Source organism: Strongyloides ratti, assembly GCF_001040885.1.
Source record: "Strongyloides ratti genome assembly S_ratti_ED321, chromosome : X".
NCBI classification, from domain to species: domain Eukaryota; kingdom Metazoa; phylum Nematoda; class Chromadorea; order Rhabditida; family Strongyloididae; genus Strongyloides; species Strongyloides ratti.
This window is the reverse complement of record NC_037309.1, coordinates 345,837-362,103: the sequence shown is the minus strand read 5'-3', so window position 1 is coordinate 362,103 and position 16,267 is coordinate 345,837. Positions and strand designations below refer to the sequence as shown.

The 16,267-nt window shown below is 16.9% G+C and overlaps 4 protein-coding genes across 4 annotated transcripts; 3 read left to right on the top strand and 1 right to left on the bottom strand.

Annotated features, from left to right (window-relative positions):
- Window positions 1-6,957: 6,957 nt before the first annotated feature.
- Window positions 6,958-7,625, top strand: SRAE_X000007000 (Hypothetical protein; the record flags this gene model as incomplete). Its single annotated transcript, XM_024644369.1, has 2 exons — window positions 6,958-7,317; window positions 7,365-7,625. 2 exons carry the CDS (start codon window positions 6,958-6,960, stop codon window positions 7,623-7,625), a joined length of 621 nt encoding a protein of 206 aa, XP_024509935.1.
- Window positions 7,626-10,255: 2,630 nt separating this feature from the next.
- On the top strand, window positions 10,256-11,248 carry SRAE_X000006900 (Hypothetical protein; the record flags this gene model as incomplete). The annotated part of the gene is made up of 2 exons (XM_024644368.1): window positions 10,256-10,378; window positions 10,841-11,248. 2 exons carry the CDS (start codon window positions 10,256-10,258, stop codon window positions 11,246-11,248), a joined length of 531 nt encoding a protein of 176 aa, XP_024509934.1.
- A 515-nt stretch (window positions 11,249-11,763) lies between these two features.
- On the top strand, window positions 11,764-14,011 carry SRAE_X000006800 (Hypothetical protein; the record flags this gene model as incomplete). Its single annotated transcript, XM_024644367.1, has 3 exons — window positions 11,764-12,557; window positions 12,617-13,476; window positions 13,518-14,011. 3 exons carry the CDS (start codon window positions 11,764-11,766, stop codon window positions 14,009-14,011), a joined length of 2,148 nt encoding a protein of 715 aa, XP_024509933.1.
- Window positions 14,012-14,466: 455 nt separating this feature from the next.
- SRAE_X000006700 (Zona pellucida domain-containing protein) lies at window positions 14,467-16,053 on the bottom strand (the record flags this gene model as incomplete). Its single annotated transcript, XM_024644366.1, has 4 exons — window positions 14,467-14,772; window positions 14,832-15,721; window positions 15,768-15,899; window positions 15,957-16,053. 4 exons carry the CDS (start codon window positions 16,051-16,053, stop codon window positions 14,467-14,469), a joined length of 1,425 nt encoding a protein of 474 aa, XP_024509932.1.
- Window positions 16,054-16,267: the final 214 nt, after the last annotated feature.

Sequence of the window (16,267 nt, the reverse complement as noted above, 5' to 3'; positions counted from 1 at the left end):
GCTTCAAAAAATTTGTAACAAATACAATTATTTAAAATGATGTAAAAACACAAATTAGACGGTAATTTTTTTATTTATTGTATCCCTATTCCTTTACAAGAATAATTAATTATAATTGTTAATGTAAAGAAATATGGATATTTTTTGCATATATGCTAATATATGTACATATATTAACTTCACATAAATTTTTAATACAAAATAATAATTTTTTTTCATACATGTCTACAATATTAAAGTAATATTTATATACTTATAAAAATTTTTACCTTTTTTTGGTTATAAAAAATTTTAAATTAGTTTATTTTAAAATTTAATATTTTATGTTGCATGTGATTTTTTTTATGAAAATAAAACAATTTTTATAAATTTTGATATGTTTACCTTTGAAAATTTTTAATTATTTTAAAAAGCAACATTTATTAACTTTTCAAAAGGTTTTAATAAAATGGATAACTACAATCAATAGGTTTTTTATCACATAAAAGTAATAAATTTAATGGTTTTTTTAAATAACTCAAAAAAAGTTATTTATTTAGTTAAAAAAAAGATAACTGATTTAGATTGTTTTAAAAATTAAACTTATTTTAAAAGTTTAAATAAACGTTGAATATTTTATTTTATATATATACAACAACAAAAAATGAACTATAAAATTTAAATAAATACAAAAAAAAACATCATTAAATAAAATATTGCAAAATGTCTGTTAAACTTTGATATTAATTAATCTTGGTTTTATGAATAATAATTTAATTTCATATTTTCTTTTAAAAAATATTTGGTTTTAGTATGATTGTAAATCTATTACTTTTTTTATTTGTAAAATTGAATTTTTATTTTAATAAAATATCATGTACTAACTCTTTGTAGCTTAAATTACCTAGAATCGTATGTTAATCTATGAATCTAGATGATTTAACCCACATAGAGTCATATACATATTTTATAAAATTATTTGGAATTCAATCATTTGGCAATCATTTATATTCATTAATTTAATAACGTTTGTTAGTTATTATTGGAATATATTATATATTTATATAGTTAAAATTTAATTATTTTACTCTAAAATAAGTGATATAATTAATAAATAATATATTTTAATATAAAAATTTAATAAAATATTATAATTTTTCAATGCTCTTTCGACATATTTTATTACTTTAAAAGAAATATATTTTCTTAATACAGTAATATTAAATTTAAATAGTCGATCATAGAAAAATAAATGCCATTTCTTCATGTCTTCAAAAAGAAAAATAACTTTATTTCAGTATAAAAAATTTTTTACTTGATATTTATATGTTTTATTTTCTTAAAAATGGTGTTTGCACTATAACAAAGTTTATTTAAAATGTTTAATTTAAATATTTTATTCTTTCATGATAAGAAACATTTAAAACTAAATGTAAAAAATCTGATATTTATGAATATTAAAATAATTTATATAAATATACTGATTATAAATAAATTATTACATTCAATTAAGATATAACTTTTAATACAACAACTTAAAAAGATTTAAAAATTAAAAATGTATTGATTAATTTTTACCCCATATGTTAATATATTTTAAAATATTAATAAAAACTGATTAATAATAAAAAAGAATTTATAATAAATATTCTAAATTGTTTTCCACAAAATTCAAAAAGTTATTATTATTACTACAAAACATTTTCAGAGATATTTTTAAAATATCACAAAATATTATTAGATAGTAAAAATTAATTATAAAAATATATTTTCAAAAATTATAAGTAATTAAGCAAAATTTATCATTTAGAGAAATATTAAAATATAATCAAATAAATTTAATTGAAAAAAAATATCCTTTTTATTGAACTTTTCTTTTATAATAAAGTCATTTTTCCACATTAATAAAAAATTATTTAAAGAATTAATTAACAAAAAAATAATTTATAATTTATAAATTTCGATTATTAAAAAGGTCAAGTTAATAAATACTAGTTTTGTTATTAATAAATTTCTATAATTTGATTATAAAAAAAATTTGTTCTTAATAAAAAATATTTAATTCATTATTCTGTTGATAATGGTATATAAATCTAACAAAACAGTTAATAATTAGATTTACTATAGAGAAAATTACTACTTTTCTTAAAAAATAAAATAAAATATGATATCAGTTTTCTGTAAAATTAACTAACTTTTTTTATATATAGCTTTTCATGCAACAAAAATTTTAAAATACTATGAGAAAAATATCTATTTATTACATTTAAATATTTCTAAAAATATTAGAATAATATAGTATTTTCTTTAAAATGCACTTTAAACATTATAATTAAAAATTTTTTAATAATAATGAAATTTTATTTCCTTTTTTTAATTAAATTATTTCATAAAAGAATAAAAATTAACTAATGAATTATTTCGTATAAAATTAAAAATAATGTAATTTATTATTTGTTGGTAAATATAAAAAAATCGTTATTATATTGAAATGCTTGAAGTAATTTTTATTTTATTGTGGTGGGAGATAATCTTTGGTTATTTAATCAAACGTTAATGTATAAATAATTTAATATTTACTATAAAAAGACAAAATTAATTATTATTTATTTAAAGTATTGAACTTTTTTTTTTGAGTGATACAATATCAAAATTATATTAATAAATATTTTGGAATAATTAATTGGAAGTTTTTATTTTATTCATACATCATAAACGTTTTTACAATTAATTTTTTTAAACAATTTTTAATCATTATCTAAGCACTATAGATTATTTAGTTGTAAACCATTCTATTTTTAAAATTTTCATTTCTTTTTATAGTGGTAATTTTCTTTATATTAATTAAAAATAAATTCTTGGAAATTAATTTTTTATTTTCAAAATATCTCAATAATTTTTTTATTCATTTACATTAGTTAACAAAAAAGTTTCAATATATTAAAAAGTACATATTAAATAAATATATAATAATAATTATACTTAAAACAGCTAATGTCTATAACAAAAACCATTTTTTACCTGTATATTTTGGTTATATTGTTTTAACAAACAGAAAGATAAAAATTCTGAACTTTAAATGAACAATATTTTTAAAATAAATAACTTAACAGTGATAATAAAAATATTTTAATAAAAATGCCACATGTTTTTTCTATTTATATAATTAAAAATTTATATAATAAATGATAATTCAAGTTTTTGTCCTTCTTTTAAACAATTATTGGAATGTGATAAATCATAAAATTTTAAGGCTAAATTTTACTATTATAAATTTTATCTTTACTTACATTATTTTTATCATTTTTAGAAACATGTAGTGAGAAATATAAGAATTAAATTTATTCCTCAAGAAATTTTAATCTAATTCCACCTTATATTCTTTTTTAACTTAACAATTTTTATTGAAAAAATTTAAGCTATCATTTCTTTATTTTTTATATAGAGGAAATCTATGTGTTTTATATATTTTTTATGAAAAGTTTGAAATCGTGTATAAACGAAATAGACGCTTTAAAACCATAATTTAAATACTTTATTGTTTTAATATTAAACAATTGTATATAAACTTTTTTTTTCTATTTTACATGTTACTAAAAAGGTTGTAATCATAAAAATTTTTTTTATAGTTGCTACAAAATGGTTAGATAAATAAAAATTCTTATGGTGAATAAAAAAAATAAATCACAAACAATAGTAAATCTTTAAATTACATGTTAATAATTATTATTATATATTTACTGATTAGTGAATTTTTTTAAATTCAAATTTATTTATATTTCTAAGAAAATGTCTTGTTTTAATTTATTCAAATATTTTAAAAGAATATCATGTTAAAATAAAAAAAAAACTTTTTTACTTTATTTTAATAATTTTTGTTTATTATTATCATCTCATTAGAATATGCATTAATTAATGATTATGATGTCATATTTTTATTTACCTTAGTTATCATTAATATAATTTTCTTCTTATTATTTTTAAATTAAACATATCTAAATATACTTTTTTTTTATAATATTTATTAAAACTATTTTTTAATTTAAATTATTATCTTTTATATATAATTATAAATATAAACACTTCAGCATTTACTTAATAATAAATAAATAATAATTTATTTATATTTTTTGTTTCATTCATAATTAAAAGCTTTTTTAGAAATATAAATTACTGTATTTTTTTTAAATATTAATTAATTGGATATCATTAGAGAAAATGATCTTTGGTAATTAGTTATAAAAATATTTTACTAAAAATAAACTTATTAATTATATAAAACTTTTATTTAAAATAACTCATTTCTTTTTAGTGGGGAATCGCTACAATAATAAAAGTAAAAAAAATAGAAAGATAACATTAGTTATCAAATTAAACAAATAATAACTATTTTTTGTAATATTCTGATTATTTTTTTTTATCAAATATGTATTTTAAGTTTTTGATATTATTTTTAGTTGTCGGTAATTAACAATGTAATAAAATTTACTCTTTGTTATTATATATTAAAAAAAAACAATCTTTATTGTATATTGATATTACTAATTTTGTGGATTCATTACTACTGATTTTATTTTAGCTAGATGTTTTAAATAAATTTTTAACCCAATTATAATAAATATAATTAGAGTAAAATTATGAAATTTGTTTAAAAAACGTTCTTCTTTTAAGTATTGTTCTTATTTATATATAATCATATTTATATAAGTTTATAAACATAACTTTAACATTGTCATAAATTATAAAATATTAAAAATTTGCCATAAAATCATGAAGTCTGATAAAATTTAGACTTTAAGTATGTACTAAAAAAAGGCAAAAGTTGAATTTATAATTATCATATTATTCTCCATTTTTATATGTATTTAATAAAAATTAAAAATGTAACTTTCATGATAAAATGATTATCTATCACTCTAAAACTAAAGTTGTCATTCTTAAAAAATATATAATTAAAGATATATAGTCTAAAATATGCATTTTTAAATATCACAAAATATGTTAATAAAATTAAATAAAAACTTAATTTAAAATTTATATAGTTTAATTAAATGCTAAATTTATAATTTCCAATTACATGATCATAAAAGATTGACATTAGTTTAAAATTATCCTATATATCATTTAAAAAATAATTATTTTTTATGTATAAACAAATTACTTGATAAAGAAAGAAAGAAATTTTAACTTTCATATATAACTTTATATTTATTTTGTCATTTGTTTGTACCTACACAAATATGATTGTCTTCCCTTTAAATGTTTGCACTTTTTTTAAAAATATTTGTAGATATTTAATTTTGTTCTATGAAATAATAAAGAATAATAGAAATAAAAATAAAATAAAATTATTATTTTGTTTTAAAATAATTGTAATGATTAAATTTTCAATTTAAGATTAAACATGTTGTTTTTTTATGTATATTAAAAGATAATTAAAAATTGACACATTCATGTATCTATTGTAAATTATTTACTACAGTTGATAATCAAAAATATTTTTTATTTTTAAATTTTCTTTAAACAATGTACTTTAATATCATTGTAAAACACACCAATAACAAATCATATAATTACATGGTATAATTTATTCAAATTTTTGTATTTAAAACTTTTTTTTTCTAATTATGATTAGTGCTCTATGAAAAGATAAAATTAAATTATATGCAAATAATTTTTTTTTGTAACATTAAAAACTATTAATTACCTTTTTTTTCCTATAGTGATAATAAAAATATTGTGTTTTTTGGGTTTTTCTTTCCTGAAGACAAAAGAAGTGCAACCTATTTGAAAATAAAATCAAAATAATAGGATAATAAAATTTTTTTTAAGAAAATTTGTTTTAATTAAATTTATTTGATTGATAAAAAATTTATGCAAAAAAAAAAAATCATTGTAATTTTTTTTATCATATTGTTTAAAATGATCATTTTTATTTTATATAAAAATAGGCAAATTTTAGTGTGCAATATTCAAAGATTACTCATAAAATGATAAAGAATAGATATATTTATTACATTTTTTTTTGTTTTCAAAAGTATTTTCCATTTTATATATTTTTGTTGTTTATATTAAGTGTTATTAAAATAACATTGAAATTAACTGTTTTTTATGTTAATTATATTTAGTTAGACAAACTTTTATAATTTTAATGAATAAAAAGATTTTCTAAAAATAAATATTATTTAAAGAAAATCTTTTTCTTTGAGTCAATTAAAATGAATTAATGTCCAACATCTTATAATTATATATCAAAATACAGTTGAAATATTTATACTATTAAAAAAAATCTTTTATTATTTATACTTTTTATTTTTAAGCCAAAAAATCATTAACTACTATTTATAGGTTTAGAAAAATATATCATTATATAAATATTTTATCTTTCTTTAAAACATTTCTTCTAAATTTTATAAAATTATTAATAAACAAAAATGTATTTTGTATTAAAATACATCAAATTGTTATTTCTTTCTATTCTAAATTTTAAAAAATATATTACATTAATTTTACATCTGTTAAATTATTGTATTATTTTTAAAAATAATTGCAAAAATATTCTAAATATTATTTCAATATAAAAATCAAAAAATTTTAAATTAAATATTTTTTTTTATTTTCAAACATTTGTACTATTTTTTTGTTTTTTTAAAATATATTTTTTTCATATATAATATTATATTACTCTTTTAGTTCATTTTGTGTAATATGAATACTTAATTATTTGAATTATCAAATTAATTTATACATTTTAATTTTTTTTGTTATAAAATAGGAGTTATTTATAAAGTTTTGTATAACTAACATAATATTTTATCTCCTCCTACTCAAATATTTTATATTTTTCATTATCTAAAGATATCAACTAAATACTTTATAATAATAATTTGTATTAACAATGTATATCATTTATTTTTTAATTTTTAAAAATTTATTTTTTTTTTATAGAAACAAAAAATATTACTTAAAGAAACAATTATGGTCATGTTCGCTAATGTTATTAATAATGTTAAAAATACATTTAGTAGATACCTTCTTAGATTATTAAATTTTTTATTAGTATCTGCAATACTTGTAATTAATGTTACAATAACTCATCTTTCAAGTGTCTTTGTTGAAAATATATATCTTTTCTTTTTTTATCATCCAATGTCGCAAGATGATACAAAAATATTAAAAAAATACATTTCTGGAATTTATATTATTGTAATGTATTTAATTGTATACATCTCAAAGTCAATCACTATTGGAAAACAAATTTTGTATGCCAACAACTTAAGACCAATTCCAACTGAAAATTTTATAGTTTATGTTTGTGAAAATGTACTTTTTTATAGTGTAAGTTGTTTTTTTTTAACATTAAAATTAGTAAGGACTAATTTTAGTTTTGTTTGACTAATTCATTTATATTATTTCAAATATGGAATCAAAAACAATTACTGGTTATATGTGTAGCAATTGGTTATTTTATTTATGGTTCAATGTGTTTTATTCAATTTTTAACTGAAGCAAATTGTTATTTTGTAAATTTACAAGAATATGAGCATTTAATGGAGGAAGGTGTAAATGCTTTTTTGGCTGTACAATCAGATATTCCATATAATTTACTTGAAATATATATTGAAACAGAAGTTGATTCATACTAATTTATTTTTAAGAATAAGTTGTTTGGTAGCTAATGTTTTTAGTCCAATCATTTTTTTTAATTCAATTTATTGTGAATCTTTCTTTTTTGAATATACTACCAATAAATTGAAAACGTTTTTAAATAACTGTTACATTATGATTTAAGGATACTTATTTTAAAAACAGTTTTATTATATTTTATAATACAAAATTTAAATTTTAGTTTTAATAAAATTTTTTTTGAAGTGTAAATACTTATTTCAAAAACGATTGAAAATTTATCCTATATCATTTATTAATACAAATTAAGAAAAGTTGTATAATAAAATTTGATTATATATGTGCCTTACAATTTCAATATTTTGTTTCTAAATATTCTTTATGATAATGTGTTGGTAAATGAATACTTTCATTGATGCAATACAATTGACTACAGTATATTTTTTTATTTATTAAACATTAATATAATTTTACTTTATTTTAGATATATATATATATATTTTATTTTACAAGATATATACAAACAAATTATATAATTTTTGTTATATTTGAAAAGTTATTATAAATATAAAATTAAAGTATATCTTATTGAAAACATTTAAACACTACCGACATTAATACAAAAATTTGTTAATTCACAAAACAGCTAATTAACATTAAATAGTTATTATGTAAAAAGGCAAGAGTGTATATTAAATTATACAATAGATTTTTCTATCTTTTGATAACTTACACATCTATTATATAATTTCTTTAGAATTATTTTATAAAAGAAAGAACAATGTTAGAAAAATTGTTGATCATTTATGAATCAAAAATTTTAAATTTTTAAATATAGTAAATTCTAAATAATGTCAATCAAATGTATTATTTAAATATCAGTTTCTTTCATCAATTTTGATAAGTAATTATTATTCAAATAAAACAAAAACTTTTAGAAACAAATTCAAATATTTCAATTTCTTTGTTATTCTATAATATTTTTTTTTTTACTATTTTATTATGAATATAATAATTGGCATATTTTTTAGAAATAAAAGAATTAATTATGTATTTTAAACTTTTTTAGCCTGTTAATAAAATTTACTTTGTTAAATATTTTTTAGTATAATTCAATTTTACAAATAATGAAGAGGATATTAATTAAACATTTGAATTGAAATAAATGGCAAATGTTTTAAATATTGCTGTAGTTTTCACATAATATAAAATTTTATTATGAACAAAAATATTTAAAATGTCATTAGAATAGTTTTTTTTTACAGATACGGTATAACTTTCTTTTTTCCATATTTTAAAAATAACTGATACAATTTAATACTTAACTTATTTTAATACTTGATTATATACCTTATTTTAATTAATTTATATAATAATAAACTAAATAGTTAAAGTATGTTGTTTTTATCAATTTGAAAAAATTTAAACATTTTATAGAAATTTTTTTATTTTAATTGATAGCAATTATTTTTTAACTAGTACAACATTTTTTTTGCTTTACATTCATTCTACATATTTGATATAAATATTTTTATTCAATTAAATTTAAAAAATAAAAATTATCACATTTTTATTTACAGGTCTAAAAATCACACGTGATTTAAACTTAATCAAACTTGTAAAAATGTTTTCAAAAAGATTTAGATTTAAAATATTTTTTGTAATTATATTATGTCTATTTAATATTAAAAAAAAATCAAATGAACAAATAGTTCACAATTTTATATTTAATAACATTTGTTTAACAACAAATAATTTATATTAAATATAAATATTTTTATTTTATTAAAACAAAATAATTTATTCTTTTATAATTTATAAGTTATAATGCTTTTACAATTATATATATTTAGGTTGTTTTTTTTAATATCCAAGATATTTTATTTTATGATTTTATACATGTAAATAATCTCTATTTCTCATTTTTTTAATAAAAATGTTTATAATATAAAAAAAATTTATTTTTTTATTCATTTGTCTTATCACTAGTTATATACAAGATAATTCACAAATAAATTTTTAATTTAAAACAAACTTTATACTAAAAGATACATATAAGTTATAAAAAAAAGCTTATGTATAATTTTTTTATAAAACTATAAATGTAAAATTACATAATTGTTATACATATTTTATCATCTTTGATTTTAATTTGTAATAAATTTTTAATATTCTTATCATATTTATTCATATTTATATTGCAATTGTTTATGATATTTTTATACTAAAAGTATTATGTATTGGTTTATTTTTTTTATTTAAATTAAAAAATAAATGTTATAAATATATAAAATTTTTTTTACATGATAAAAAAAAATTGTTATAATTATAACATATTTTAATTTATTATATATCTTTTATATTTTTTTTTATCATTGTATGTAAATTTTTTTATCATTTTTAAAAAATATAAACATTTTTTTTAGTACTACTAATAAATATTAAAATGAAAATAAACGTTGGTTTAGTTTCTTCAAGTGTTAAATTTCTACAAATCTTTTTAACAGCCTTCTACACATATTTATTTTGGAGTGGTATTTATTTTTTTAAAACTTTATTAATTAATAATGAATTAGAATTTTATAAAAAATTTATCTCTACTATCTCAATATTTTGGATTTCATTTTGCATTTTTATATTAACACAAATAATGACTGGTATAAGATTTGTAATCACTTCTTATATGCATGTTTGGTTATATGAACATATCAATATTTTGGATGAGTTATCAACACATGGTTACAACATTTTACAACAAATTTTAGTCATTTCTGTATGTTTTTTTTAATAGTAAATTAAATTATATTGATAATATTCACACTTTTATTACAAAACAACATATTGTATTAGGTATGATCTTTTGATAAATTAATGCAAAAAGATATAAAATTACTAGTACATATGTAATTTTATTATAAAAGAAGTTATATAAAGTAAATTTATAAAAAAAAATATCTGTCATTATAGAAAAAAATGATTTAAATACTCTTTAATATTTAATATATAGGATGCTAATATTATAATTAAAAATGAAGCAATGATTTTAATACATTTAACTAATAATATTATTATTGCTTGTTTCTTTAACTTTATCTTAAATTTTATCCTTTTTTAAATAAGCATAATTAAAAACCAATTTTTACTTAAATGTTAAAATAACAAGATTAAAAAAATAAAAATGTTATAAAATCATATAAAATGTTTAATTATCTTGTAATAATTTATTTTTTTTAAGTTTGTTACCTGTTATGAATTTCTTGAAATACCAAGTAAAAACAATTATTTTTTATGTGCATTATATTTTTTATCAATACTTATTAGTATTGATTTCATACATTTTTATAAAAATGTTGCAAATCTTGGTGAAAGAAATTTTACCAAAGTTACTTTTTTACACATTTTTCATGGAATACTAGCAAAATCAACTGGATATAGACTTGCAAAAATAGTAGATAGTAGTTTTTTTGATAGTGAAGAAAGTGATAGTGATAGTTTTTTGAATGGTGTACTGGTTGATAGATTTCATTTTAGAGTTATTGAAGCTAATGGATTGGTGAATAATGAATCTGACAATGAAAATTTTGACGAAGAAGGATCTTTAAAAGATAGTGCATTTGACTCAAGTTCATCAAGTAATGATTAAACTTAACTACCCTAAAAAAGATATTATTTATTTATGATAATAAAAAAAATATCTACATTTTTTATTGTCTAAAAATATATTTTGAGAAAGAAATTTGGAAATTTTTTTAACATATCTTATCACTTTATAATAATAATTTTTAAAAAAATTTTTTAACTTTAACTATTACCTTTGTTGTTATAATATTTAAAAATATTATTAGTCATTGGAAAAATAAATAACATTATTGTGATATTTTTAATTATTTGATGGTAAAAGAATTTTAAAAAGTATAATTCTCATTTTCAAAAATTTTTAAAATATATTTCTATACATTTTTTAATGTTAATACATTTACTTTTTTAATAATTTAATTAGATTTAAAAAAGGATAATGTTTAAAAATTTTAATATTATATTAATATTTATTTTTTGTTTAAAAGTAAACAGTGATAGTAATGTTCCTATAAGTGAAGAAGAATGTGGTGGGTAAGTATATGTATGATTTACATATTTTATTATAGAAATTTACAAAAAATGGCTGAAAGTTTGTTACTTAATGTTAGTAATCAATGTGTTTTAAATATTAAAGCTGAAACAGATCTTGAAAGATTTTTTCACCGTAAACATTCTTGTACAACATTAAATAAATTTGATCATTTAATTGAAACAAAATATAGTAAAGAAAATTTTGAAAATAAACAATATTATCTTAGAAAACATAAAACAATATTTAAACATTATATTTATGGTGGATTAAATTTTTTATGTAAAAGTTATAATAATTATACTATTAAAAGTGAAAAACTTTCTAAAATGGAACAATTAGGTATTAATATTTTTGAGATTCTTTTTAATACAACAAGTGTTAATTTAAAACGTTTTTGTGATTTTCCTAGAGAACATCATAAAGATAAATGTGATATAGATTTAGATAACCAATTATTTTATGGTACTTATGGTTTCAAAATATGTTCAGATGGAAATATTAGAACATTTTTTGCAACATGGCCTGTTTTTTCTATTGTTTATAGTGCATTTATGCAAAAAAATAATACAGATATTATAGAAGCTTTATCTGGTAAAAATTATCCATTTTTAAGTGATTCTTCAATAGAAATGTTATATAATCTTGTTGCATATGATGAATATACAGTTTACCATAGAAGAAATATAAAATATCAAAGTATTATTAAACATTTAAGAGAAGCTCGTCAAATGTTAGCATCATCATTTATACTTGATTCATTTTCTTTAACAGCTCTCCAAACTCATAAAATGTTTTCTGGTAATTGTCGTTTTATTCATAAATCTGAAGAAGTTGGTTCAACGTAAGTTAATGTAAATTTTTTTTATTATACTAGAAAAAAAAAACTTTTTCTTTATTTAGAATTGTTGATTGTAATAAAGAAAGAACTAGTAATGAAAATATAGACAAAAATATGTTTAACATTTTTGTAGAATATTATATTTTTAGTACAATAATAGTAGTTATACTTATAATAATTGGACTTTTTATTAATTGTTACTTTGCTGTTTTATTAAAAGATTGTTGGAAAAAATTAAATTGTGAAAATAAAATATTAATGACAAGTTTTGTTATTGCATATTTAATATTTTTGGCTGTAAAATTTTTTCATTACCTTAGACCATATTTTTATGGTGATTTTATGGAAAAAAAATTTATTAAACATACAGAAACTTATCCAGGTATAAGTATGGTTAATAAAACATATAGTCTTCTTACATGGACAATATTATATACATTTAAAGAGACAGGTTTAATAGTAGCAATTGAAGAAACAATATTTAGAAGTATGAATAAATTAACATGTATTATTGGTTTTGTAATTATGATTAATACATTTGCTGATATGCTTTTTAGATTAAAAAATAAAAAAGAAAAAATAAGAAGAATGTCTTATTTTAAATTATCATCAACAGTTATAGTATCATATCTTCTTGGAATATGTATATTAATTTTAGTTGTAGTATCAAGTATATTTACATATAATTCAATGAATGAAATTTCAGAAATTGTTCATAAAATGCAGGTAGAAAAATTTGCATATCTTGAAATTTGTAAATATTCAAATTCATTTAATGAAGGTAAAAAAGGAATGAATATGTATTCGTGGACATCATTTAGTTTTTTACTAATTTATACATTATTAACAATATTCTTTTTATTATATTATAAACTTGAACAAAAAACAACAAATATTGAACTTACTTTTTCTAATATTCAAAGTAAGATTTTGGTTTGATAAAAATTATTTTCTTTTTTTAAGATCTTAAATCAACAGTTTATTCATTAGTTGGTGGTTATATAACATATATAATAGCTAATGGATATCTTGATTTTAAAAATATTCATTATTTAATGGGATCAAATGGTGAAGGAAGTGATTATGATAGAACATTTGAAATAGCTCAACATACAATGCTATATCAAATATTTTCAATTTTATTATTAATTAATCCAATTATCCAACCAATTTTAATTATTCTACGATTAACTGAAATGAAAAAACAACACTGTATTTATTGGAATCGATTTTGGGAAATTGGACTTTCAGAAAATATAACAAATATGTTATGGTATCCAGTTGTAAAAATTTATTTATTTTTTAAATATTTAAATTGTCGAAAATGTCAAAGTAATATAAAAAATACTAAAATTAGAAAGAATCATACTGTTTTTTCAATGGAAAAAAAGTTCCCCAGATATCCAACTTTTACAGCATCATTAAAAAAAAATATTGAAGATAATACTCAGTTATAAATTGAATAACCTTGATACAAATATTTGACTTTAATACAAAAGTTCATAATATTTTATGTAAAATAAATTTTCATTACTTTTCTTATGACTATTTCATAAGATTTTATCTAAGTAAAATTTTTAAAGTTATTATTAACAGACAAAAAAAACATTTTTTATAAATCTCTATAATCATATTAATGTAAAAAATATTTAAAAAATTTTTTTTATATAATATTAAATTTAAAACTACTATCAAAATGATTTTCTTTTTATAATAAAAATGTGTCTATACATTTTTATATATTTGAATAAATGTTAACGTCCTGCAAAGTTAAAATTTTACATTTTCTATTTTATATAATATATGTGATAGAAAATAGTTATAACTATATATTCATTATTTTTCCAATTATTTCGTTTTAAAATAAAATATTTTATAATAATATAAATTTTATTTAATTAAATGTTTATATTTAAATAAAATATTTAAAAAATTTCAATACTACAATAGTCATACTTAAAACAGTAAAAACAAAAGTTCCTGAGGCAATCAATATACCATAACTTAAAAGTGATAAACATAATTGTACAGAAAATATTTCTGTATTTGGAAGATTTAACATAAATTTCAATGATTCTTCTTCCTCAATATCTGATTGCTTTTTTGTTTCTAAAACTGTTAATGTTTGCGAATGAAGGTGAATATTTAAATTGTTCAGATCAGTCATATTATCTATATCTCTTTTATATCTTTTATATGAATCATCACATTTTGGTGGCTAAAAAATTATTAATTTTTTAATTAAAAAAAAAAATAAAAAATATATATATTACTTACACTAATATTTGAGCAATCTTGCTCACTATTAATACATATACCAATATTACATTGGAAGTCAATATATTGTCTATCTGGAAATTTAAAAACATTTGACTTAACATAAGCTTTCATTTTATTGGGACTATATATAGGTGTTTTTAATACATTATTATCTAAAGAACATCCTCTTTCATCAATAATTAATTCTTTTCTACCACTACCATCTTCAACATAACAATTTTTAACAATCATTGAATACATATTTGTATTTTGACTTTCACAGGTCCATTCATGCATTATTTCATCTCCAATATTTACATGTTTAACTAATATATTATGAATATTTTTAAGTGAATATAAACATTTAGGAGGATTAACAACAATTGATACATCTTTTGGTGGTGGAGCACTAACATTAATTTGTGTTTGAACAGTTTTTGAAATTTCAGGATATGTACAAATTACTTGATAAGATTTATCTAATTTTGTTATAAAATTTTTATGAAATGTTACTATTACAGTAAAAGTAACTGCTTCTGTGGCTGTCTCAATTTGTGAATCTCTTTTTGCAAAACATTCATTAATAGGAATAATTAAATCATTCCAATTATTTGTATTACGTTTACCTCTACCTTGACAATTACATTTATCACAAATTGGACATATTATAGGACATTCTTTAGTACCACCAAATGATTTCATAAGATAATTTTCATAACTTGGATTATTAATATTATTACCTTTTGGAAATATAAGTGGTTCATTTTTATCATATTTTTGTCTATTCTTTATATCATTAATATTTTGATATTCATATCTATTATGATTTTTTAATAATAATTTAGATGTTCCTAAAAAAGAATTTTCATCATCTATTTCTTCCTTGTAATTATAACCATATAAATCATCTTTAAAATAGAATATATATTTAAGAAAATAAATAAAATTATTTACCTAACATTGAAAAACTTCGTCCACAATTTTTTTTATTAAATTCTCCTTTTACATAAATTCTACCATGAAATGGTTTTAATGTTTCAATTGAAAATTTTACTTTTTCTGGTGTACATTGAATAATTGGACCACCTAAAAATATTTTTTTTTATATTATTATTATTATTTTTTAATAAATATTCAACATACCAATAATTTCATTATTAGGATCAAAATCATTATTAAAATTAATTATAGCAAAAATAGTAGGAATATATATAATATATTTAAAAAAATAAATAATCATATTCTATAAATAAAAAAAAAAAGAATAATAAGATTAATAATTGAGAAGTATAACATGGAAATAAAAGTGATTCTAAAGTTCATAAACTATAAGAATTAATAAAAAGACTAAATATTATAAAAGAATGTTTACTTTTTATTTATATATAAGACAAACTAAATTATTGTTTCTCTCACTTATTTTCCTAAGACTCATTCACTTTTCAATTATTGTT